The following is a 27533-nucleotide window of genomic DNA, read 5'->3' as shown; positions in this document are numbered from 1 at the left end:
TTTCTCAGCAGTAAAATATATAAATGCCACACATGGGAAAAAACTTTAGAAAAAGTTACAGGTAAAAGATTATTTTTCTTGGACAGAAGATTGACTCTTCCAAATATAAGATATTTTCTTATCATAATATTAAGCTAAAGAAAGAAGATTCTGAAATCTGAAACTATAGTTCTGAGATTTTGATCCCATTTTACAATTAACAATTATCATTAATGAACACTTGGCAGTGTCCATATCTCAAAAACAGAGTGACTGAAAGAGTTCAAGTTATTATAAATTACAATCAATACACAAAAATATCTATGCATTTTCTACCTGTGGGAAAAATGAGCTAAAACAAAAATGACCAATGATAGAAGCAAATGTAAAGTCCTACATTTTGAAAGTAAATCATTGTAAATTAATATATAAGTAGAATCTGATAAAAGGCAGCCCAAAAGTTAGTTCTCTAAAAGTAACCTAAAGATACTTTTATTGACTAAAGACTATGTTAAGCAATTACAACTTTATGACACAATGTTCTTTTTATTTCAAGGGATATTTTTAATAGTAGATACATAAAACTAGGCATAAACTCACCATATTTATTATTTCTTACAAATGTAAAACAAAAAGAAATTACAAAATAAATCTAGACAAAACTGAAATACTAATAAAACTCAATGACGTTAAAAAAAGGGAGGATTGCACACTATAATCTCTACCATGGAAAATGTACATGTATATTTAGGAAAGAGGCTGGGGAAAACCACCTCAACACCAAAAACTACAGCAAAATGCTTATAAATTCTCCCCCTGGATGAAGATAAAATAAACAACTGATGTTATAAATTGAATTAATAAAATTATAGTACGCAAACAATGAAAGAGAAGACAAAATATTTTGGAGCATTCAGTGCATGTGGACTATTCTAAGTGTGTGATGTACATTATCTCATAAGAATTTTAAAATACCTTGGTACATAGGTTTAGGCTTCTGAAAAGATGTTGACAGACCATAATTTTCCTATAAAAAGGGAACAGGAAAGAAAAAGTTGAAAATAATATAACAAGAATCACTAAGGAGATAAAACTTAAAGATAGGCTGTGATAATTGTTTTGTGGTACTCATTGGAATCAGGTAAAGGAATACACTACAGAGCAGATACAGGTTGACTGGAGCAACTACATTCAACACTTCCAAGAGTTGTTGGGATGTGTACTATTATTATTTACTGTTATTTCTCCTGCTTTGCATACAAGAAAACCGAAGCTTGGGGAAATTAATGTATCCAAAGTCAAAATACTAATAATTAATATAAAAAAAGATGGAATCCCAGGAATCTATGACTCTTGCTGTGCAGGGAGTCAGATTTCCATTCATTATAAAGAACTGACCAGTTAAAAGAGACACAGGTTCAACCAGCAGACATCTGAGGTCTCTGCTAAATTTATGATTAATAAATACATCATTTGGTTATAGAATAAGAATTTGGACAGTTGTTGCAAAACATACCTATAAATGTATAATGTTTAATATTAACCCAAAAAAGACATTCCTTTTTATACTGTGTAATTCCCAAGGGTTTTGCTTTATTTTTTAGATTTTATTTATTTATTTATTTGTTTGTTTATTTATATTTTTAGAGAGAGGAGAAGGGAGGGAGAAACATAGGGAGATAAATGTCAATATGTGGTTGCTTCCTGTGTGCCCCCTACTGGGGATCTGGCCCACAACCCAGGCATGTGCTGTGACTGGGAATCGAACTGCAGCCCTTTGGTTCGAAGGTTGGCACTCAGTCCACTGAGCCACATCAGCCAGGGCTGCTTTTGAATAAGTAAAATGAAGCATGTCTTCTTATATTACACATTCTAAATAAATCAACCTATCATCCAACTAGTTTTTAAATTATGTTTTCTATATTATGGAGCATCATAAAAAAAAGTAAATAAGACTTCAGGAAAAGGCCATACCTGTGTTCTTCCAAATATATCATCTTGTTTTATTCTAACCATGTTCTTGTGAGATATATATCGATACTTCATTTTATAAGTGAATAACTCAGTCTAATTGATCCACACTTGTCCACCCACATAGTGCTAGTCATTGGCAGCTGATATAATTCTTCTTGGTTTGTCACAGATTTGGCCTTAACTTTTCCCAGGGTCCTAACATGACCAGGGTCCTAGTAGTGTTAGCCACCTCAGAAGGCAGGACTGAGAAGGCAGCATACAATAATGTGTGACATGGGCCTTTGCAGCATATGGGATTTCCATATAGACCAACCTAAAGGTCTAGAAATTCCTGCATTGAGCTGATGCTGTTTGATGATATTTGCTCTTACTGACCATAGTGACACCATGTCTGTGAAAGTTACAGTAGAAGACAGAGCACCTGATACATTGGGGATGCAGATATACACATGAGGATGAGTTAGGGAAGTATGGTGTGCAGTGGTTCCATGGCACAAAGTAAGAAATATTACACAAAACAAAACAAAACAAAACAAAAAACAGAAAGATTATGTTGGGTTCAAAGAAGCAAATTTATTTTGAATGGTTGAGAAGGGCATGAGTAGATGAGGTAAATTTAGAGAAGTGGAGAATCAAGGTGGGTGTAAAATGCTCTGGCATTTGGCACCATTCCAGACTTCCAAAACCTCCCATGGGTGGAACACAACAGGCACACCAGGGGAAAAGGTAAGGTTTCCTTAGACAACAGGGTCCCCATGACCCTGGAAATAATAGCACTTACACAAACACCAATTCTATCAGTGTACATTAGTAATTTTCCTGGGCTATGAGAGGCAGAAGGTTTGATTCCCTTCTGTGTGAGGCTTAGGAAATATGGAGGTACTCATCTACAGGAGCTGTTGCCCCTTTCACTTGTATCTCCTCAGCAGATGTCCCCAGAAGACGACAGAGGAACCACAGAGAGGAAGGCACTGGGAAAGTGCCTGGTGGAGAGGACTGCCAAGGCTCACAGTTGGTGGTGCACCTCTGTCTTTGAGGGTTAATAAAAACACACATATATCGACAGACACACACAGAGACACAGAGAGTTTGTTCAAAGATCAGTGAACAAATGGGGCAAACACAGTGCAACACATTAGGGAACATAGAAAGGAAGGACATAATCCGAGTGCCTAATACAAAGGGGAATCCCCCCCAAAAGGGAATTATCTTCTGGATGGCAGGCCCCTTTGTAGTACAGGCTTCCTCTGCTAGGTGAGTGTTCTAGGAACCCATCTGTATCAGTGTACCAGCTGGCGTTGTTGTGAGAGGCTGTGATTGGCTTTAATGATTTTGTTTTTATTTGAAGACTCTTTTTCATCGTGTTTGCCCATTTCATGATGTGTGACTTATGAGTACACCTGCCCATACTACACTAAGTGTTCAGCAGTTTTTGACCCCAAAAATGGCATGCACCCCTTGCCTCACCCTCTCTATTCACCCATTCTCACCCCATGTGACTTTTTTGTTTGTTTGCCTGAATGAAAAATATCATCAAAAGGAAACATTTGGTGATGTGGAAGAAAAAAAAATTGAAGAAGCACTAAAAGACATCAAAATTAATGAGTTCAAAAACTGTTTTGAGCAGTGGCAAAAACATCTTGATAGATGTTTGTATCAACTGGAGAGTACTTTGAAGGTGACTGAAGTTTAAACATGTCAGAATTAAATACACAATCTTTTATAAATAAATTCTGAGTTTGAGGGGTTCTTCCTTGTATATACCAATAAATGCATATACAGTGAGTTATATCATCAATATTTATATTAATAAACCTTGAGAGAGAAAGAAAGAGATTAGTCTACACATATGGGTGGATAGATAGTAGATAAATAGATAGAAAAGTGATAGATAGTCCATGTGCCACATCATATAGAAGATCATGTCAAGATTTGATGCATATCTGCTGGCTTTAGGGTATATATACTCTTTCCATCACAATTCTTGAATCCCATTGCATCTCTTTTTCTCATAGCTATAGAAAAGTGGAATCATTGAACCACTACTGTGATTCCACAGTACAATTCCAGAAAATAAATAACCTTGATTTTTTTCTGGTAAGAAAAAAGTCCTAGATTCTCATAAAAACATATTTGTGAGCAGCCTGAACATAATGGGGAAATGAATGGATGGTGAACAGACAAAGACACAGCTGTTATTACTTCACTAATATTGCCTTGAACTGCATCTTATGGAATGTTAAACGCTACTTTCTTTCTCAAAAGCTGATTAACTAAGTTAGCATGCTACCATTTGTTTTCTGAAGCATCCATATTTAAGGTGTTAAGCTATTTCACCCACAATAAGAACTTGGCTTTAAAATACTTCATCAATTGCTCTGACAGCAGGAACCATCATGCCCAGAACCAATGAGTTTACAGACTGCATTTCCATATTAAATATTCATAGCTGCCAAGAGATAATAACAGTTTAGTATTATTTTTGTCTAATTCTCATCATGTAATAGGCAGAGTTACCTCAGGAGACACACAAAATACTCTTACTCCAATCCCAACTGTGCACCTACTCCATTAATTCTGCTTATCTTTCTGCACTCCTTTCATCAACTTTAAGTCAGCCTTCTTAGGGAATGAAGTGTGAAATAGAAATGGGCCAGTAGGGGGCCACTTTTCATTGCGATTATGGCCCCAAAGCTAGGGTTGCAAGATAAAATATTCAACATCCAGTTAATTTAAATTTTGTTAACAAGAAGTCGTTTTTTTATACACGTATATCCCATGTAATTAATCAAACATATCTGGACAAAACTATTGTTTGTTGTATATCTAAAATTCAAATTTAAGTGAGGGTTTTGCATTTTTATTTGGTAAATCTCACAACCCTACCCATAAGGCATCTTTTACAGCTGAGGTCCTAGTTGACTATATGAATGTCCCTGGCCCAGTATACTTGGAGCCCAGCACAGGGGCCAGTGAAGAGAATGCACCAACTTCAGTTACACTGGTGGGGAAGGACTATGGGAAGAACTCGGGCTTTGGAGACACTTGATCTGGATTATCATTCAGTTTTGCTATTTATTAATTCAGTATATTACTATTACTTCCATTGACCTTGTTCCTATATGTGTGCAATGAAAAACAAATTACCTTGCTAGGCTTTTTAGACTAACTTTCTTTGCCCTGCATCCCTATGTCTTTGTTCCAAATATGCATAGCTTCCTTGAATATATACCAAGTAGCTCTTCAAATCTGATATTCCTGCAGGATGCTAAAAAATATACAGGATTAATTTTTTTCCAGACCAAGAATTCAGCCACCCAGATTGTGGTGATTTTCTACATCATATATTTAAGATTCCTAATAACTTTGAAGGATAAAATGAGGTAACTCATGTGAAATCAACTGCCATAACCCACAAGTCATATAATAGTCAGCAAATATTAATACCCTTCCCTACATTCCTATAAGATCTTGCAAGTTTTATCATAAAAGGAGTCTATATTCAATATGCTTTTAACACAGTGCAGTCTTCTGTGTTAAGACTCATCCAAAGAAATGAATTCAATAAAATCCTCTTTAGAAGAGTGAACAAGATGTCTAAGAGGGAAGCTTCACTGGACAAGTAAAGTTCACTAGACTTTCTTCATCTGTGTCCAATCCTGTTTGAACTATAATAAAGGGAATGCAGCCATCTTGCAGAACTAGGTTGAGGATTAAAGGCATCTCTTTGAAAACATATTCGGAAAAGGGACTTCAGTTTTCAGAGATGTTACTCTTTTTAGAGAGCTCATCCTGCAATCTCAGCTAACATTTGCTGGAATGCCCTGGAAAACAGCTGCCATTTTACAAGATAACTTAAGAGTTTCTACATAGCAAAGAAGGGAACACATATTCAATTTCCCCTTTCCAGAAAAATCAGAGTGGTGTAGAGAACTTAAGGGAAACCTCAGATAGCATATAAGTTAGAAATGCACACCACTGAAGCTGCTCCCAGAAGGAACATTATTTACAATAGCTCACTTTGACTGAGCACTTAGTAAGTGTCAGGCTTTGGGCTAAGCACTTTAGATGCTGCATGTATTTTGATCGGCAAACAACTCTATGAAATTAGTAATGCCTTCATCCCTCTTACGCAGGTTGGGAACCCCAGGAATAAATATGATAAACCCCTTGCCCTCAGTCATATATACACTAAACGATGGAGCCAGAATTAACTAAAGTCTGTCTGTCCCTTATTTCAAAGTTTCTTTCCATGTAGGCAGAGACCTTCTACATCAGAATCATGTTAAACTCTAAGAGCCTGAAGTCCACCCCAGAACTACCTAACAAGATATCTAAGGCTGAAAGTAGGAATTTACATTTATAACAAGCTGCCCAGTGCCTGGAATAAAAGTTAAAGTTGAAAACTTTATGTTATTCTGTCCAACTATGTTATTCCATTATTCTCAGATATCTCAAACTGCAACTATGTAACTGACAGAAAATACAGACAACTCTAAGCAAAAACAACCAATTTATGAAATATTCTATAGGAAGACACCTGGTCAATCATGATGCTCTAGGACACTGGAGCATCTTTGAGAAATCTTCATGTACCATCCACCACTTACACAGGGGAAATCTCCAAAAAATTTTGTAGTGACTGGGAGTTATCTAGAGCTAAACCACATGGTCTTGGGTTTCACCGATATTTTGTTTATACTGTTTCTTTTTAAGAGAGTTAAAAAAAACATAATGTGACTAAATGCAGGTCCAGCTGCCTACTGCAACGATAGCCAAACTTATGAGAAAGGTACTGGTGAAAAGGAAGAAGTTTAAAATGTAGCAATCTGAGAAGATGGAGGGCTTTTGCCTCCAAGCCCATCTTAATGTCTCAATGCAGGCAGAGGTTTTTATAAGGAGGAAGAGGGAAAGCAGAATAAAGAGATCAAGGGGAAGGAGTTGAAAATTTCTCTGTGTGCAGATTAGCACAGGTACATTCCAAAAATGACTTCACAACTGGTCAAGCAATGGTCTAGTGTGCATTATCCTGGTTTTTCTCATCTTGATTTTACAGTTGAAGGTCAGCAAATCTCCCTGAGCTAGGATAACTGAAGTTCGGAGTCTGCAGGATTCTTATGCAAACATGCTGTTTATCTACAAAGCCACGTATTTGCCAGAGTCAGCACTTACAGAAACAATGTCAAAAAACTGCAGGATGGGTTACATTTCCCCACTGTTAAAATTCCCTACTGTTACACATATACCATTTAAATTCATTTAAAATCAATTCAACTGATGTTTATTGATGTCTTTTAATTATGCTGAGCACTGCATCTCTTATAAGATGCAATGATGAGTAAGTTCTGTTCTCACAGAATTTATTTTCCTTTAGGGAGACTTATAATAAAAAGTGAAAAAATAGATAAGTTAGTAATAAATTCTATACAAAAGAAGAGGATAATATGAATGAGATAGGAAAGGCATACAGTAGTGTTGCTAGGGAAAGTCTCTTTGGAAGTATATTTGAAACTGAAGCTTTTATGATGAGGAGGAACCAAGCATGTCCAGATCTGGGTAAACTAGTTATTACTGAGAGAACAGCTAGTGCAGTACAAAGGCCCTGACATAGAACAAGGAGAACGTGGATGTAGCAGAAACATAGTGAGCTTGGAGGAAAGTGGTGGGAAGTGAATAAGTGAAGTTGGCAGTGCCAGATCATGGTGGACCTGGAATGGCAACATATGGTGTCTATATTTCATTCTAAATCCATTAGACATCTTCATGCAGGAAATGAAATGATTTACATTTTAAATAAGTAGTTACATATATATCATAATGCAGTCTGCCTTTGCTGATAAGGACCAACATTTCCATTGGCTCATTCTGGTCTTGTTAATTTTAACATCTTCATAAGGATGTTTCCTCTTCTGCTCATAGAAATCTTACCCTTGCCTCAAAGACAAGTTCAGTGTCCACAGTGACTGTGGCTCTGTCCATTACACCTCATCCCCACTGCTTCTCCAGGCATTCTGCCTTTGCTTCTTTTTCTGTGATTGACACAGAATAAATGGAAATTCATCTGTATCACCCATAGTTGTTCAAAGAACAAGCATGTGGTGAGTATTTGAAGTAAAATCCTGAGCTTGGCCCATTAGCTGGGATTTTGTGAGCAATGCCTTCTGGCAACCTCTAAATACAACTATTAACAGAATAAGCTTTTTAGGGGAAATCTGATCCCCGCCTTGCTCAAAACCTCTGAAGGCAAGATAAAATGATACCCCTTTGAAGGGCTTATAGGGTCATCATAATCAGCTCTGACCTGATTAACCAAGCACATCACCTCCCACACTCTCTCTCACGTGTGTTGTTTCTCTAATTGCCCAGGATATCTTGTCATTTCCTAAAACCTCTGTGCTCTTTTGTAACAGCGATTGAAGTAAACAAAATATACTAATCAGGTGGTAATTATAGAATAAGCTATACTAACAGACTCATAGAATATTCACATATTAACTGTTTCCTTATAAGTATTTCATAGATATCAGCAATTGTAGCTCCTGCTTAACCAAGGAACGACCCTGACCATGAGAACTGGGCAAGTGTCAGCGGCGCATATCAGAACAGCAGAAATGCTGCCTGCAGGTCCTGTTCCAGATATCGGCATAAAACTGCAGATGGAGCAATGACACTACACGATGAGGCACGCAGGAGACAAGACTGAAACCACATGAGAGCGGAGCTGAGAAACTTGCACATCGCCAGAAATTCCTTATGTCCTCTTCCTACAGTTCTCCTATATCAACTAATCAGGACAACTAAGATGTTGAGATGAGCTTTGAGAGGAGAATCCCCCATCTTACAGGTTGCTGGCACCTGAATAAAACCACGTTTCTTTACATCAGCACCTGCCTCTTGAGTATTGGCTTTTGAAGCTGTGGGAAGCCAGACTGGCTTTTGGTTACACTTCTTCTCTTATTCCTTATGCTCTTGTTCCTTTCCCTCATATTTTCTTCTACCATCTCCCAACTGTAGGAATACTTTTTATTCTCCCAGGTACAGATGTCCCTGACTGTGCCAATGAGAGGTGGGTGTGTCTTCCTCTGTGTTCCTTTCTCCCAGGATTTACCAGACCATTGTCCTTAAAACCATGGCTCTACAAAACACGCTTCTTTGGAAAAATACCAGTAATTCAGAAATTGTTGCCTACTACAGTCTTCTCTGTGAAAAACATGAATGGAAGGAAGTATACCGAAGGCTTTATGAAATTGTGCAGCAGAGCTACAGAACCTAGTATTTCAACTCAAACCTTATTTATGTGTCTGAGTATGAAACACACATTGACATTCTGCAGATGTTTGGGAAACACTCATTTTAAATTAACAAAATCACCAGAGAAAAACCTACCAAAACTTCAGTCATATTCCCTTTTGTACTGAATTGCAGTAATTGGCTTAGACATGCATCCCACACACTGAATCGTGAAGTACTTGAGAGTCTGTCTTACTTCTTTGTGTCACTCTGGCCAGGCTTGGGGTTTGACCTCCCATGAGGGCTCCGCACACTCTGACTGGCTGAACCACTCACTGTGCATCCACAAAGCAGACTCTGCTTGTTGAGGAAAACCTCTATCATCTTCACTTCACTGTATTTTCAGATGTTCCATCTCGTACATTTGTTTCTCTCTCTTATTTCACAGATTCCTCCTGGCTCTTGGTAGGGTAAACAGAGGCAGTCTGGTTTCCTCACCCAGATGTCTGGGTAACTAAGGGAAGCAGTGTTCCCATAACCTTGGAGGGGCCTGATAAGTAGTGTTCTCATAGCCTTGATACTGGGTCCAATTAACGGTGCCCATAACATGAAGTGGGCTAACATGTGCAGAATTATGTTATGTTATATAATTTTTTGGCTTTTTCCTGGCTTTGTTTGTCTCTAGTACTTAAGCAGGTAGGGACTCCCTTCTAGGTGCCATGACATGTGCCACGCAAAGGGACAGGTGACATGCAGTGCGCCACACAGAGACATGCAGGGGGACACGCAGCTTGCAGTGTGTGTAGCTCGCCCACCTGTGAATAAAGGCATGTCAAACATCCCCACAGCTCCTCGGATTTTCTTCCATCTGCTGGAATCCCATGAACCTGTCAGGCCTTGACTGGCTGCAACACACTCCTGAAGCAATTGTCAGGGAAAACTGGATATAAAAGTCCATTTATTATTTTTTTAACCTCATTGGGAATCACTCTGCAATGACACTCCAAACATCTTTGCTGCTCATTTTCCTCTTTTCTAGCACATTTCAGAAGATCTTTCAAACCTTCTGTCCACTTATGTACATTTTAGCTAATTAACATGTGTATGTAATCAACTTGAAATTGTTTTCAATCTCAAAGTCTTTTTTGAGTCTAATTTGACAACATAAAATTATAATCCTTTCTGTGAGATCTTATTTCAATCTAACAAAGTAGTAATCATCCTTTATTTTAAAAGTTTAATAATTTTATAAGTGTTTAAGCTATGTCTTATGCCATTAATCAAAATGTTGCCCTAGAAGCTATACTCATGGCTGTTCTTGATTCTTTATACGCCATTTTATTGCCCCAAATCCACCTATCACTAAGTTGATATCAATTCATACTCTACCATTTTACAAAAGCTCATGATATTTTATCTAAGGTTTTATTGAAGTCTGTATATTCACTACTTATATAGAAACTCCCAATCTAGTCATTAATCAGCTTCATAAAAATATATTACTTTAGAAAATGTGCTGTGGTCAGCTATCTACGTTTTCAGTGAACAGCGCTGCCCTTTTAAATGTTTCACAACACCTACTTTCTCAGTGTCTACTAACAAGACTTCATTAATCAATTCTGGAATCTAATTTCAAATGTTTTTATACAGATGTCCATTTTCTGTTTTTTGAAATCATAATTAAAATACCTGCATATTTTCCAGTGTAATTGTTGGCTGTACCCATTCCTCAAAGATCATTAAAAGTTTTTAATCTCACCTGTAAATTTTGTCAGAATTTAATTTATCTGGTGAAGTGGTCATAACTTGTTGAGACTTTTACTTTTAACCACTGGTTATACCAATATGTGCTAATGACTAAGTTTAATCTAATATATAATTGAGCTAAAATATTATCCTTATGAAGGAGTCTTGGAAACAAGACAACCAAATCAAATCAAGATATCTCTTCCCTCACCCCCCAAAAACAATAAAACAAACAAACAAAAAAGCACAAAAAAGAATTTGAGGGACTTATGTTCCAGAGAGTTGAACTATTAGCACTCGTGCTGAGATCCATGGAAAGTAACCTCACAGGGTGATCCTATCAGAAATCCCTAAGTGGGCAGGTCTGATGGGTAGTCATGACCCAAGCATACAACTTCTTTAGTAAATGGTTTATCTTTGCTTTAAGTAAGCCCTGTTCATTGTTTCTGATCATCTTGGCTAATACACTTTTGAAATGAGACAACTATCTTCAAGTATAAATAGGTAGTAACAAAATAGCCCTGGGGATGTAAACTACAGTGTAGGAAATGGAGTAGCCAGCATGACCCATGGACATGAACAATGGTGGGAGGACTGTCTGATAATGGGGGTGCTGGGTGGAGAGCGACAACAGGGGAAAAATCAGGACAACTATAATAGCATAATCAATAAATATAATTAAAAAATAAAAATTAACTATGAATGAAGATTTAAAAAGACAACTACCTTTAAGAAAGCACAAAATCTTGTTAACTAAACTGTAATCTAATCCCCACCTTGCTTTTTCCCACTTTTATATAATCTTCCTTACTTTTCCTCTTTAATTTCATTAAATGCATTAAAAAAGCTGCAAAACTGTTATTTTGCAAAGTATTTGAGATCTTTCTCACCATCTTAGGCCTTCAGTTTGGCTGAAGTAAGCTCTTATAAAAATATTCTACAGGTGTGGACATTTCCTACATTGACAATGTTTAAAAAAATCACAGTGTAAAGAGAGAGGCAGTGGTCATATTGCTAAACAGAAAAAGTGAAATGTATAAGATTGTAGGAATGTTTCTCAGCAGAATCTTGGTGAGTCATTGGAGAGATGGTTCATTTGGCAAATGCCTTCTATCAGGGCAGATGGACCTTTATACACAGGAGCATTCAACAGCGGGGCCCCCCAACTAATGTCACTCAACATAGTCTATAATCACAATGAAAACTACAGATTCAATACATTTGTTGATTATCATAAACCAGAGACTGCAATGAACAGCAAATAGGAGCCTTTTTGTAGGCTTGGTAGTTATAATTCTGAATGTAAAGCTATAAACTAGCATCTGGTTCACTTTTTATTTTCTCACAGTTTGGATAATGTGAGTTACTTACCAAGATTCTTATGACCTCATGGTATTTGAAACATATTACCTTCAAACCTTAGGACTAGATACAGAATTGCATTGCCACTTGAAACATTGTCAGAGGACAACCTCTGAGTTAATCATGAAGCCATTATTGTACCCAGTAATTTGTCACCAGTAGAATTCAAGAGATCTGGAGGAAGATAGACTTAGGTTCAAATACTGTATTTGCAACTTCCTTGCTCTTTGAATTAGATATTTTCCCTACATATACCTCAGTTTTATCATTTATAAGATAAGGATATAAATCGTTTCTACCTCATGTATTTTTTTTCAGGGGTTCAACGAGTGTAAATTTTGTGGTGCATGTCAAGCATTAAATAATGGTAACATATTACCCTGACACATCTGATTTTTCATGAAGTTTAATATAAGAAAAACTAAGCAAATGCTTTTTATTATACCCCCTCTATAAACATACATACAAATATATTTATACATAAATTTCTATTTTGTTTTATCAGAAAATATGATATATTCTAATGAATGAAAACATCATTGCTCCATATAAGTCTAAGTCAGATATTTCAATATGGAAAAAAAAGGATCCTCACTTCTATATCTCTAATGAAATTTTAAAATTAGGGCATCACATGAATTTATTTGACATATGAGCCTGCTAGATTTAAAGGAACACATTCCAATCCATCCATAATAAGAGGGTAGCATTAAGGAAACTGTCCCCACTTCATATCAACCAAGCAAAGTTAGAAACTGGCCACATCTCAGAATATTATCTTCAGTGCTTAGTGAAACATCCTGAAACCTTCTTATTTTTACATGAGGGGTTGGATATATAGTACTCAACATATGGTAAAGTTTAAGTAGTAACCTTGTAAATTCTGGATCTATATACATACTTAAACAGTAAACATTTCTAAGCCTCTCATTAGAGAAACTCAGTGTTTCTTTTTTCTTAAACTGCAAAATACAGAAATTACTTTATAAAGATTTTAATTAAAAATTTGATGTTTCCCATTTTATAAATATTTTGATCTAAAAATACTAGTTTACTCAATCTTTGCATAAATATATTACTCTATTCTAAAAACAATGTCATATCATAAATAAGACATTTAACGGGCAGAGTTCATTTTATTTTTCCATATAAGAATGAAACACACCCTGGTGGTGTGGCTCAGTGGGTTAAGAGCCAGCCTGAGAACCTAAGGGTCGCTGGTTCAATTACCAGTCAGGGCATATGCTTGGGTTGTAGGCCAGATCCCCAGTTGGGGGCATGCAAGAGGCAGCCAACTGATGGTTTTTTGTTTTGTTGTTGTTTTTTTTTTAAGGGAATAAAAAGGAATGAAATACATTTGCATGAAAGATTTCCCACATGATCTACAGCTTTCCCTGTGGTTTGCCAACATGTTTGCAAATGGCATTGCACCTGCTTTTATACAAACATCCTTCATGACTGGAGTATCATATGTATCAGGGAAATAGATGCATGACAAATAGCTCAAATGGATATAATGAGATGTGCTCCATGATTGAGCATCAGACACAGTAGCCACATATTTCTCAGATGAGATAATACCTCTTCATTATCAATGTGACTTCCAAACGTTGCCAATCTGATGTGACCTTTGGCCATCTGTCTCATCTGGATTACTGATTGGATTTCTCATACAACTCATGAGTACTTGTCTATTCCATCTACTGATCTGTTCACACTGTGAAAGTCCAAACATCTGACCCTAAAAATATCAATTTTACCCCATGCATGCATGAATGAGTAGGTTGTTATAAATTCAAGAAGTATTTTTGATTATTGGTCTAATATGAACTAAATTTTTTCACAAACATTTCACGATTTTGGGTTTTCATGCACCTTTCAATACATTAGTCAACTAAATTTTTTTAAACTACTACTGTATTCCAGAGCAGTTTTATTTGTTGTTGAAATTTCTATTGGGGCAATCCAAGAAGCATCATTAAGAAAAATTCATGAATGTAGTTAAGAAGAAGTTATTTTGGATGCTGATGGTTTTGTAGGCATTAAGTTTGGCATGACTTATTCAATAGGATAATTATTCTTTACAATTAATAAATTAGCTCAGAAAAGTTTTTGGTGAAGTGTTTTTAGTAAAGTTTATATCCTCTCTCTAGTGCTAAAGTAATAACTCTAGAGACCTTATAAACCCAGATAGGCTGAAATAGAAAGGTTCACCCTAAAGTGGAAGCAATACTGAGCTAGTATAGCTTTGGCTTATGCCATCACTGGGCACAGTTTTGGCTGGTACTCAGTTTATATGCCTCTTGCCCTGGGAAGTTGTCTCAGAATTTCCCAAGCCATTAGGTTTTCTTTTCTTTTTCCTTTCTTTCTTCCTTCCTTTCCTTTTCCTTTCTTCCTTCCTTCTCTCCTTCCTTCCATCCTTCCTTCCCTCCTTCTTTCTTCCCTCCCTTCCTTCCTTCTTATATTTTGCCTATGCCATTTTTATTTATAGCATCTTTTATATCACCTCAATTATCTGTAGCTTTCTGTTTTTTTGGTGTCAGAGCCCTTCGACATAAAGGAATGTAGATTTTATATGTACATCTTCAATATCCTATATATATGAGACATAGCACAATAAGTGTATGTTGATTAAATAATAATAAGATTCTTGAAACATATGATTTGGAGTCCTCTGATATAAATAAGAATTTGTATGGAGTACTCAGGTTTTGAGTATGATTAATAAGGGTGTACATAGATGTGGCTTTTGAGAATACAAAGACTTGGGGAAAAGGAATATGAGTTTTAGGTTATCACCTTGCGACTCATATTTCAACTCAAGGAAAGATGAAACTAACATTGTCCAAAGCAAGAATGATGAGCACTGAGAATAAAGATATTCTAGAACTCATTAAAACAGAACTGACACTGATTATTTTTGGCACACTGATATAGCAACATGATTAATTTTATAGAGATAATGCTTACATTACTCTTTCCCAGCAGAATTTATATCTAGAGATGCCTTATTGCTGGGATGCGTTCAACTGCAATGAAAAAAAAAATATTTACATGAATTCTAAAAATCACAAGTTAAATATGAAAGATTTGTTTCCATAGTAACAAAAAGAATTTTCCATATGTAATTGAGCAACCTATGAGAATAAATAGTGTCTAGAATCAGTGAGATCAGTGAAAACAGTTTACTTACTAATCTATTCAATATTACAGACAATTCTTCATTAGTTGCCATTATCTAAATGCACACATACCCCCTTTAATTCTGACTTCTTGCACAACCCCTTCCCTCCAAGGCAATCTCTACTTCTGGAGTTAAATATTCACAGACTAAGAATTCATTGTTTATAAGGCTTTATAGATATGGTATTACTCCGACTTTTGCAAGATTCAATATGTCCTTAGCATTAAGTTTCATATAGATAGTTACATAATAACTTTTTATTTTCTACCTACTAGTAACTAAAATTTTTAAATGTTTTAATAGACCTCTTAATACATATCTCGGTTCCTTAGCAAATTGTTATATTATAAGGTGAAAAGGGTCATGGAGGGTCATGGAAGCCCTCTGGAAAAGTCCAGTAGGATGGTGACTGGTGGCAACTACTTTTAACAGGGATAATTAACATTGATGTAGCAATTTCTGTTTATTATAACCTTGGCCACACCTCTTGTGGGATCTGAAGCTACTCTATCCCTATGCACAACTCATGAGGTATCTGCAACTTTTTGCTACATAACCTGCAAACATCACAGTCCAGTAGGGCAAATTGCTGTATCCACTATGCCTAGTACCCACTTCCCTCAAAATGATTGTTGATTATCAGGACTCTATGCTGCTAACCCTCACCTTCATCAGTAAATGAGGAAAGTTCAAACCACATGTCCTTTTCAATATATGATTTATACTTAACTGCATGACCATGACCATAATTTTCCATACTTCCTAGTCCATGTGACTACAACCTCCTTTCCACACCAGCAACTTGTCTTGAGTACTCGCATGACGACTACTCACTGATTCCTTTAAGATAGCCATCCCTTCTTCGCTTCCTTCCGTATTACCTTACATTCCAGAACGGTACATTTGAATACTATTCTGAATTTCATTGCCCTTAAGAGTTTTAATCATATCTATTTAGAAAAGCCTCAAACCTGTAGAAATTGAGCTGTCTGTCTGATTTTTCTAAATTATAACAAGATAATAGAGAACTAGTAAATAATATCACACAACAGGGAGGTTCAATTATAATATAAATATGCTAATGTCTAACTAACCCTCAAAACTTCCAGTAACACAACTATTAATTTGACTTCTACTCAACATTTCCAAACATAACCTAGTAAACACCCTTATTTTTATCTAAATATGAAAACAATAAACCCTGCAGTCATTCTAAGAATCTCCTCTTTCTAAACATCAACATCAATTCCTCTCAAATATTTGTTATTATCATGTTTTAAATATCTATCAATTTTTTCCTATATCTTGCCTGGCAAAGGTGTCCAAAAACTTGCAATTTTATATTTATTAGTAATATTACCCAATTATCATCTCTAAGTTTACTAGACTATAAGCTCCAATTAACTAGATTTTTTGCTCATTTTTATTTGCTATTTTATCTCTAGCATTTTGCATTTTTTCTTTGCTTACAGTGAGCAATTGATGAATATTGGCTGAATGAATGTGTGAGTGGATAAATAAATACAAGTAAATTTATAAGTGCTATCATAAGTGTATCATGTATGAAGTATTCATAATCTTATCATGTAAGAGAAAAATCCAAAGTTTAACAGAAGTCAATTAAGCAGAAAATTATAAATTTGGAATCAAATTTAGGTCTTTTCCATTTCACAACTTTACCTCTTAAGGATATTTTCATTTTAATACCATGATGCATACCAACCCCATGGAATGCTTTTTAAGTTTTTTATTTTTAAAAAATGTTTTTAAAAATTTATTGTTATTCAATTACAGTTGTACGCCTTTTCTCCCCATCCCTCCACCCCACGCCAGTTGAACCCCCTCCCTCTCCCACCTCCACCCTCCCCCTTGATTTTGTCCATGTGTCCTTTATAGTAGTCCCTGTAATCCCCTTTCTCCACTGTCCCCTCCCCACTCCCCCCTGACTATCGTTAGATTGTTCTTAACTTCAATGTCTCTGGTTATATTTTATTTGCTTTTTTCTTCTGTAATTGTACTTAAAAAATAGACTCAGAAAAGTGTGACCCATTCTTATGCAATTAACTATAAATATAGAGAATAATTCCTGTGGAAGGCATTCTAATGCTTTTAAAAACATGTCATTCACTGCAAGTATTTTCAAAAGAAATATTTTAGTTTTGTAAAATGAAAAGTTTATATAGTTCATACTCCAAATTATGATTAATACCAAAATGTATCCAAAGTAATCATCATGCAAAAGGAAAAGGAATTAGAGCAGAAAATAATAAAAGTGACATTTTAAAGCCATAGCAATTATTTTCTGTCATATATTGAGTGTTGGAATCTTGTAAACATTGTGTTAAGCAATTTACACTTGCAGTAAAATAGGAATGATTATTATCCCTATTTTACAGATAAGAAAATTGAGAATTAGGGAAACCATCAAAGCCAGGAGCCAAATCCAACTTCTGTATGATTCCCGAGTGGCACTTAACATTAAATTGACTTCCTGATAAGTAGTTCGGTCTTTCATTTTGAGCCATTACTTAGTGAAATATTGACAAAAACATTTTTTACTACTAATAGCATCTAATAATGAAATATTTCAAGTATAATCAGATGAGGAAGGAGAGCACTATAAACATTTTCAAACTTAGCTTTTTGCATATAATTAAGAAGCAAATTGTTTAGTCTTACCCATGAATTCAATCCCCAAGTGGTCTGCTACACCGAAGTCAGCATGTAAGGAAGGAAAACAGAAAAAGAGAAAATGATTAGAAAAAATTCCACATGGAAATCAATGCTGATAAGACTGCTCTTTCAAGGAAAAGAATGTGTCTCAACTTTAACTGCATGTTTGCTTGGGAAAGATAATTTACAGATTATCAACAATAACAGGGTGCTCTGAACATGGTTGGTATTTCCCAAAAGCCTGGAACTTTAGGTGGGATAATATTGAATCAGTTACTAAGCATGAGAAGCATAAGGTTAGGCCCGGAAAGAAAGAAAGAAATGTTGACACAAAATAGTATCTGATACTAAAGATATTTTTAGAACTCATGATATTTTATATAGAATAACTACTTGACTAACAAACATTTTGGACCTCTGTCCTATGATGAAGTGAAAACATCCACATGATCGGCCTTCACCAGGTGCTCATCACCTGCACAAAGAAAGCAATAATGTTGAATTTTTTCCCTTTTACTTGTTTTTTTTTAAGTTTTTATTTTTATTTTTAATTTTTATTTTATTTTAAATATATTTTATTGATTATGCTATTATAGTTGTCCCATTTCCCCCCCTTATTTCCCTCTGCCATGCACACCCCCTCCCTCCCACATTCCCCCCTTTTAGTTCATGTGCATGGGTCTTACATATAAGTTCTTTAGCTTCTACATTTCATACTATTTTTAACCTCTCCATGTCTATCTTCTGCCTACCATTTATGCTACTTATTCTCTGTACCTTTTCCCACTCTCTCCCCTTCCCAGTCCCCCACTGTTAACAATCCATGTGATCTCCATTTCTGCGATTCTGTTCCTGTTCTAGTTGTTTGCTTAGTTTGTCTTTGGTTTTCTGCTTTGTTTTGTTTTTTTTTTCGGTTCAGTTGTTAATAGCTGTGAGCTTGTTGTCATTTTACTGTTCATAATGTTTATCTTCTTTTTCTTAGATAAGTCTCTTTAACATTTCATATAATAATGGCTGAGTGATGATGAACTTCTTTAACTCGACCTTATCTGGGAAGCACTTCATCTGCCCTTCCATTCTAAATGATAGCTTTGCAGGGTAGAGTAATCTTGGATGTAGGTCCTTGCCTTTCATGACTTCAAATACTTCCTTCCAGCCCCTTCTTGCCTGCAAGGTTTCTTTTGAGAAGTCAGCTGATAGTCTAATGGGAACTCCTTTATAGGTAACTGTCTCCTTTTCTCTTGCTGCTTTTAACATTCTCTCCTTATCTTTTATCTTGGGTAATGTAATTATGTTGTACCTTGATGTGTTCCTCCTTGGGTCCAACTTCTTTGGGACTCTCTGAGCTTCCTGGACTCCCTGGAAGTCTATTTCCTTTGCTGGATTGGGGAAGTTATCCATTATGTTTTCAAATACGTTTTCAATTTCTTGCTCTTACTCTTCTCCTTCTGGCACCCCTATGATTAGGATGTTGGAACATTTAAAGATATTCTGGAGGTTCCTAAGCCTCTCCTCATTTTTTTAAATTCTTGTTTTTTCATTCTGTTCTGGTTGAATAATTCTTTCTTCCTTCTGCTCCAAACTTTTGATTTGAGTCCTGGTTTCCTTCCTGTCACTGTTGGTTCCCTGTAGATTTCTATTTATTTCACATAATGCAACCTTCATCGCTGCCTGGGTCATTTTTATGCTGTGAAATACCCAGTGAGTTCCTGGAGCATCCTGATAACCAGTGTTTTGAATTGTGTATCTGATAGGTTGGCTATCTCTTTGTTGTTTAGTTGTATTTTTTGTGGAGCTTTTAACTGTTCTTTCATTTGGGCCATTTTTTTTTGTCTCGTCATGGCTGTTATGTAGTAAGGGGTAGAGCCTTAGGTGTACACCGGGTCAAGGCAACCCACATCACCGAGTTGTGATGCTGTATGTAGGGAAGGGGTCTGAGAGGGAACAGTGCAGCTTGCTTCACTCTGCTGGTTTTCAGTCACTTCCCCCAGCAACCCACAAGCAAATCGGGCCCTTCTGGTGCTGATTCCTGGGTGGGTGGGCTTGTGTACATTCTAGGACTCTGTGTGTCTGTCCAGCGAACTCTCTTGGGAGGCATTCACAGAGCTGGCAGTTTCTCCCACTGCCACCTCAAGTCCCATACATGTTTTTAGTCAGAGGCCTGGGGGCTTTATTTCCATGTGCTGGATCCCTGGGTTGCACAGTCTGCCTAGCTTCCTAGTTTTTCCTCCTGGTTTATCTGCACACAAATGTGTGACTGCCCAGTCTGCCAGCCACCACTTTGCCTGGTCCTCCAGCTACCGCCTTGCTGAGAGTCCTCTCCACCAAGCTGCCCATCTCCACCTCTTCTACCGGTCTGGATGAATGTTTCTTCTTTAACTCCTTGTTTGTCGGACTTCCATACAGTTCAATTTTCTGTCACTTCTGGTTGTTTTTTGTTTTTAAATTTGTTGTTGTCCTTCTTTTGGTTGTATGATGAGGCACAGCGTGTCTACCTTCGTCTCTATCTTGTCTGGAAGTCCCCTTTTACTTGTTAGATGAGAAAACTGCATGTTCAGAAAGATTAAAAATCTTACATTGGCCCCAAAAGATGAGGCATATGTAGGGCACAAATCCATTAGATCTGACCCCAAAGTTCTATGACTGTTAAACTTGACAGCACTTCCTATAAAAAATGAATGATGATGTGGCCATATAGATGTGTACAGCCCACTCTTTCCACCCACTAATGTCTGTCTGTAAGCAGCAGAGTGGTAAACTGGGCCTGGCTGTGCCTAGGCATTTGACTTTAGAAGTCCATTTATTTAAATGCTGCTTTGTATTTATCATTCAAGAATTCACTTTTTAAATTTATTTCATTATTTAATGGTGGTTTCTGTTGCAGCACTATGTTTCTTAAATAAAAATCAATGACAAAATATTTCTTCAATTGTATTTGTTTCCAAAACTGAAATCTGAACTTCTTTATATGAATTCTTCATTTAGCATAGAAACTTTCTTGTTTAGAAAATATGTATTTGTTATCTTGAGTATTTCAGTGCTTTTCCTATTGGTAAATTACTTTTTTATTTAATTGTGATAAGATGTATAAAACACAAAAATTGTCATTTTAACCATTTTAAATGTACAGTTCAAGTGGCATTAATTGCATTCATAATGTGCACAACCATCACCACTATATTTCCAAAACTTTTCTACAACCCCAAATAGAAACTGTACCCACTAAGCAATATTTTCATATTTTACCCTCCCCAGCCTCTGGTAACTTCTAATCTATTTTCTGTCTATAAATTTGCCTATATATAGTTCACTTTTTTCAGTGATTAAGACCTAGATTAATTGAGCATATCTCATATAAATAAAGATTGTAACAAAAATTTTAAAAGGTGAATACATTCCTTTCTTTACATGGCTTTTTTTGTTGTTGACCGCTTAATATATACTGATAGATGTTAAGAAGACCTTCATAAAAAGATCTGATTTTTGTTCTCAGGTAATTCAGTGAAAGCTGGCAGAGAAAAGGCTCTGGTAATTCTTAATAATAATGCTATACCGGAGAACCAGAAAATATATATTGGATGGAGAGGCCAAGGACCCATAAACTTGCTTCTGGAAGAAAGCTAATGTGCTTTGTGAAAGAACGGAGATTGTAGACAAGTTGGCCAAAGTATATTTGGGTTCCCATATGAATAAAAATCTTCATTCTTAAATTTTTGAGGAGACTCCATACTGTTTTCCATAGTAGGTATACCAGTTTACATTCCTATCAGCATGAATGAGGGTTCTTTTCCTTCCACAACCTTTCCAACACTTGTAATTATTTGTCTTGTCAATAATAACTATTCTAAACATTGTGAGATGGTATCTTATTACAGTTTTGAGTTGCATTTACCTAATGGTGCATAAAGTTCACCATCTTTTTTATATGTCCGTTGGCCATTTCTGTGCCTTCTTGGGAGAAGTCTCTGTTCAGCTATCTGACTTTTTTTTTTTTTCAATTGGATTGTTTGTTTGTTTGGTGTTGAGTTGTATGAGGTCTTTATATATTTTGGGTACTAATGCCTTGATGGAGCTGTTGTTTGTAAATATCTTTTCCCATTTAGTTTGTTGCCTTTTTGTTCCATTGGCAGTTTCTTTTGCTGTGCAAAAGCTTTTTAGATTGATATAGTCTCATTCATTTATTTTTGCCTTTACTTTTCTTGCTTTTGGGTCAAATTCATAAAATCTTCTCTAAGACCAAGGTCCATAGTTTAGTAGCTGTGTTTTATTCTATTAATTTATTGTTACTGCTCTTATAATTTTTGTATATGGAGACCAACAGTAGTCTGGTTTCATTCTTCTGCATGTAGCTTTCCAATTTTCCCAGCATCGTTTATTGAAGATGCTTTCTTTTATCCATTGTATGTTTTTGGCTCATTTGTCAACAACTACCATATATATATATATGGTTTTATTTCTGGGCTCTTAATTCTGTTCTATTGTCTGTGTGTCTGTTTTCCTGCCAGTATTATGCTGTTTTGATTATTGTCACTTTGTAGTATAATTTGAAGTCTGATATTGTGATACCTTTGGTTTTGTCTTTTTTCTCAGTATTGTTTTGGTTATTCTAGGCCTTTTGTGATTCTGTACAAATCTGAATATTTTTTGTTCTATTTCTTTAAAAAATGTTATTGGTATTTTCATGGAGGTTGCATTAAATCTGTATATTGCTTTGGGTAATACAGACATTTTAATTATGTTGATTCTTCCAATTCATAAATACACAATATCTTTTTGTTTCTATGTGTATTTTTAAATCTCTGTTAGTAATGCTTTGTAGTTTTCAGTGTATAGGTTCTTCACATACTTTAAATAGTTCCTAGGTATTTTATTCGATTTAATACCTATTACAAATAGCAACTGCAAAATAAATTGTTTTTCTTTCCATTTATTTTTCTGATATTTCATTGATCATATATAGAAATGCAACAGATTTGTGTACATTGAATTTGTATCTGGTCACTTTCCATTCTTTCTACAACCTTGGCTGTTCCACCTCTATGGATGATAGGAGATATGGATAAACTTGAGGGCAATCTCAACACTTTAAATCACAATGAATTCATGACCATTAGAAGGGAGAGAATACAGAATTTGAAAATTATTCAAACACTGAAAGGCATAAGTAGAATTCTTTTTTTAATTTTTTTATTTATTGTTGTTTGAGTACAGTTGTCTCCATTTCCCCCCCTTCTTAATGTAAAGGAAATCTGTCTTTTCTTACCATAGCAGAAAAGTTGTATCTAATTATTAGAGTTGTAATTCTCAGAAATACTGTCAAGTAAGATGGCATTTATATCCTTGGATTTTATAGGGAAATTATTATTTTTATAATGCTGTGCTCATGAAAACTGATACCACTGCAACATACAAATGAAAGTTAGATCTTATTTAACATCTCTCTGTCTCATGTGCACACACAAACATGCATTTCCATTTTTTATTAAAATACTAAATACTGTAATCTTTATTGCAAGGTTAAAGATACTAATAGGCTTTGTTCTATGTAAAAGGATTAATAAAAATCCATGAATAGCATAACAGAAAAGCAATTAATTTTGTCAATTGAGTTACACAGAACTTAAACTACAATATTTCTCATAATCATTAACTGCCTTATTTCTTAAAGGAAACATTTTTTCCTGGAGTTATTCAAGCATGCCTGAAAAAAATCAAGATGTATGTGGTGAGAATTAATCAATTAATTATTCATTTTTTTCATTCCTCAGCAAATCATGTGCCAAGGACTGCACAGATACTGAAATGGAAGAGTAGGCATGGAACTTAAGCAAAAACATTTGATTTTCCTTGTGGTATATGTTAGAATATATAATTTCAATCTTCTTAACAGTTTGGTTAACTTTTATATGTAAAAATTATAGTTCTCTTGAATATTCACCCCTTTTTGATTATATAATAATGTCTACCATTTTCTGAGGACCTACTATATGCTCAGAACTTCTTTAAGTATTATCTTGCAGAAATTTATGAGAATAAGAATTTCATTATTTTCATTTTACAGATGAGGAACAAAGGTAGAAGGAGTTGAAGAAATTTCCCCAAATATGGGAAATGTGGTAGAAACCACGTAAATTGCCGATAAGTGAAGGAAACACAATTGAGCCTAAGCAGCTTGAATTTTAGCCATTTTTTATACTGAGGGTATACATATGACCTCCCTATGAGGAAAAACAAATTTTACAAAATCATCAAGTAATAAGATGTTCAGGGAGGAGTTATTTAATCTACTTAAGAGAACAAATTGTTTTCAAGTATCTTCAGGCCCTGTAGAAACACCATTTATTTACTTGCTCACCTCTAGTTTATTTATGAAATATTAAATATATGATAGAGGAGAGTTCCCTCTCTCCAACGAACCAAACTGGCAAATCATTAATATTTTTTTCATTATTAGTTAGGTTATTTCTTCACGACAAGGTTTGTCTAATTGAAGTTATTTGCTTGCACATATAGCAAGATATATACAGAGTTGTGTCTGGACATTTGCCATACTTTGAAGCAAATAATCTCAATATTGAAAGTGCAATTTTTTAACAAATTCCAGGAATTCCGCTGTGGACCTGAAACATTCTTAACATTTGTGGTCTTGGTAGGTAACCTCAATTTTATGTTCTATATTTCATATTATATAAAGTCAAAAACTCCTGGAAATTCAAGACCTGCATGTTTCCAAAGTGTCCATGACTCTGTTTAGTGTGAGCAATTCAAAGCCTCTTGTTTGTAGGTGAGACAGACCATCAGGGGTGACCAACAGGTTCTGCAATGTGGGCAGGGTGAAGAAGAGCAAGTGAAAACACTTCTTGTTGATTCCAGTCTCAGGGCAAGAAGAGACAGCTAGTCATCCAACCTATGATATAGAACTCACTGCAATTAGGCACAGGGACAATGCTACATAAATGTGAGTTTCAGTGTCATTCCTGTATTAAAAGTAAGTGGACAAGCCTTTCCTATCATGAAATGAAGTGATTTAAACCCATGTTCCACGGGATGTGGGGAAACATATTAGACAAAAATATTGTTCTGTGCCTTAAATATGTACTTGCTTAAGGTTCAACAGGCTTGTCCACTGCAAGAATTCCCAAAAGCCTTCATATGTGTACCAAGACTGTCCAGGAGGTGGTTCAGTAGGTAATGTTTCCCAAACTGATGTAAACAACCACCTTCTCGTGAACCCCTGTGGAACTAGTGATCTACTAGTGATCTACTAGTGATCTACAGTAATTTATCTGGGAAACATGCCATATAAGGGTGGAGGAAACCAGCCACTCAACTATAAACATGTCAGCTATAAATGGTTTGTCTTTATATTTGAACTGAAATCTGCCCCTCTCTAGATTACCCTCACAGATCCTAGTCAAGTGATTTTCAATGATGATATTTAGGAAGAGATAGTCCATCTCAACTGAGAAGACTAAATTGGATTTATGAAGATGGGAAGTTAGTTCTTGAATGTTTGCTGACCCCCAACGCCTGAGTTTATTGGTCTGTAGTTGTTTCTAGAGTCACTGTAAGTAGATGTAATCGTCTCATGCTCCAACATTGGGTCTGTGTATATTCTGCTTGCTCCCAGATAAGATCAGGGACCCAGGGATGAGATTCATATGTTAGACATTGTCATGTATGTCCCAGTTTATTGTAGCAAGCCAGGTAAACTAGGAAAGGCTTAGATAGACTCTAAGGTTTCTGATTAGGAGAGGAATGAGGGCTGAGGGTAGGCCTGGTTGTGATTGTTGAGGGAAGCTTCAGTCTGGAAGAAATAAACAGATCCACAGAATATATACCTTTCAAAAAGAATAACAGTAAAAAATAAAATAAAATAAAGGTAGAAAAAAAACTTTAAAAATTATGTTATGATGGAGGAAAAGATGGGATATTTTAAAGTTTAAATTAAATTTGCCTATTAAATTCTCAAAAAAGGATTAAAGGGTCAAAGAATGGGGGACTAGGGTTCAGCACCAGCTACTAGAACATATAACTGTGACATTAGGGGGAAGAGAATGTGGCAACTGGAAACTGAGTAGCAGCCAGACTTGAATCTCTTAGGCTGTTGGGCCCACCACAGGGAGGGAAGAACTGGCAAGAGAGTGAGCATGGTTGTGGAGGGCAAGGCAGGTAAATGTTTTCCTGGGCACTGTGTTCAATTCTATAATGCTATCCTACAAGGAGAGAAACTAATCAGGGATATTTTTCCAGCTACTTAGTGCAAAATTTAGGATATGAATGTGGTTTAGATTCTAAACTTCATGCCCCTTCTGCTAGGATATGTTGCCTCATTAAATATATAATTTTATTTACTTTATTTTATTTTTTACAAAATTTATTTATTTATTTTTAGAGAGAGGGGAAGGGAGGAAGAGAAACATCAATGTGTGGTTGCCTCTCACATGGCACCTAGTGGGGCCCTGGCCTGCAACCTACACATGTGCCTTGACTGGGAATTGAACTGGCGGCCCTTTAGCTTGCAGCCCTCACTCAATCCACTGAGCTACATCAGCCAGGGATATAATTTTATTTTTATTAGCACATATACATTTGATTTTAAAATTTATACATGTTCATGAATAAAATTTGAAATGTGAAAAATTGATAGCTTTCTTATTACTGCTTAAATGTAATTTCTATTACTTTTTTGTTATAGTTTTTTCTGTATTCTCTCTGTATGTATAAAATAAATTTAAAGTCAATTTTACACAAAATCAACTTGCATTATGTGTCTAGATCAGAGGACTCTCTGTGGCCCTTTCACCTCTGTAATCCCAATCCCCCTCTCTCCTCCATCATAGCAGATATGACCGTTGTTTCTACTGCTGAGAGTAAGCCCTGACATTATTACTGTGGCCAGCTTCATACCCAACAGGTCATCAGTCATGGAGAAGCAAAACCACTTTTCCAGAAGAGTACATAGCCCCATTTTCCTGTTGATGGGCTTTGTTATGAAACCTGGCCTATTTGTTTCTCATCTCAAAAGCTCGGTTACTGATTTCTGTTGAACAGACACACCTCTGTTTTACATTCTTTTCTTATCCTCTAAATAAAAATATACATATGTGCTAAAGGAGAAGCAGGCAGCCTTGGAAACAGTGCCACGTGTTTATGCACTGCAAACTCAAGACAGGCATTTGGCTCTGTAAAACTAAATATCAAAACAGGGTCACAACTGAGGTTTATGAGTGAACATTGTTCAAGCTGCTCTTCAGAGATACATCTTGCCTAAATAGCTTGTAGAATTTTCCAGTGAAAACATCTTGGAGTATTCGACTTATCTCTGATTCCATGTTCACAATTTTTAATTAAAGAATTAAATAAAAATTCCCATTACATGAAA

General features: G+C 35.8%; 1 protein-coding gene across 5 annotated transcripts in view; it reads right to left on the bottom strand.

Moving 5' to 3' along the window:
• NRG3 (neuregulin 3) overlaps positions 1–27533 on the bottom strand; it is a 1217216-nt gene that overhangs the window by 137801 nt on the left and 1051882 nt on the right. For 3 of the 5 annotated variants that reach the window (XM_053922213.1, XM_053922216.2, XM_053922212.2), the window contains exon 4: positions 18155–18181. In XM_053922213.1, coding sequence (XP_053778188.1) covers positions 18155–18181 — 27 coding nt within the window. The remainder of the gene's footprint in view (positions 1–18154; positions 18182–27533) is intronic. The other 2 variants (XM_053922214.1, XM_053922215.2) reach the window with 1 other exon arrangement.

Source organism: Desmodus rotundus, chromosome 4 (assembly GCF_022682495.2).
Source record: "Desmodus rotundus isolate HL8 chromosome 4, HLdesRot8A.1, whole genome shotgun sequence".
NCBI classification, from domain to species: domain Eukaryota; kingdom Metazoa; phylum Chordata; class Mammalia; order Chiroptera; family Phyllostomidae; genus Desmodus; species Desmodus rotundus.
The sequence above is the reverse complement of the archived record's forward strand: the minus strand, read 5'-3'. Positions and strand labels throughout refer to the sequence as shown.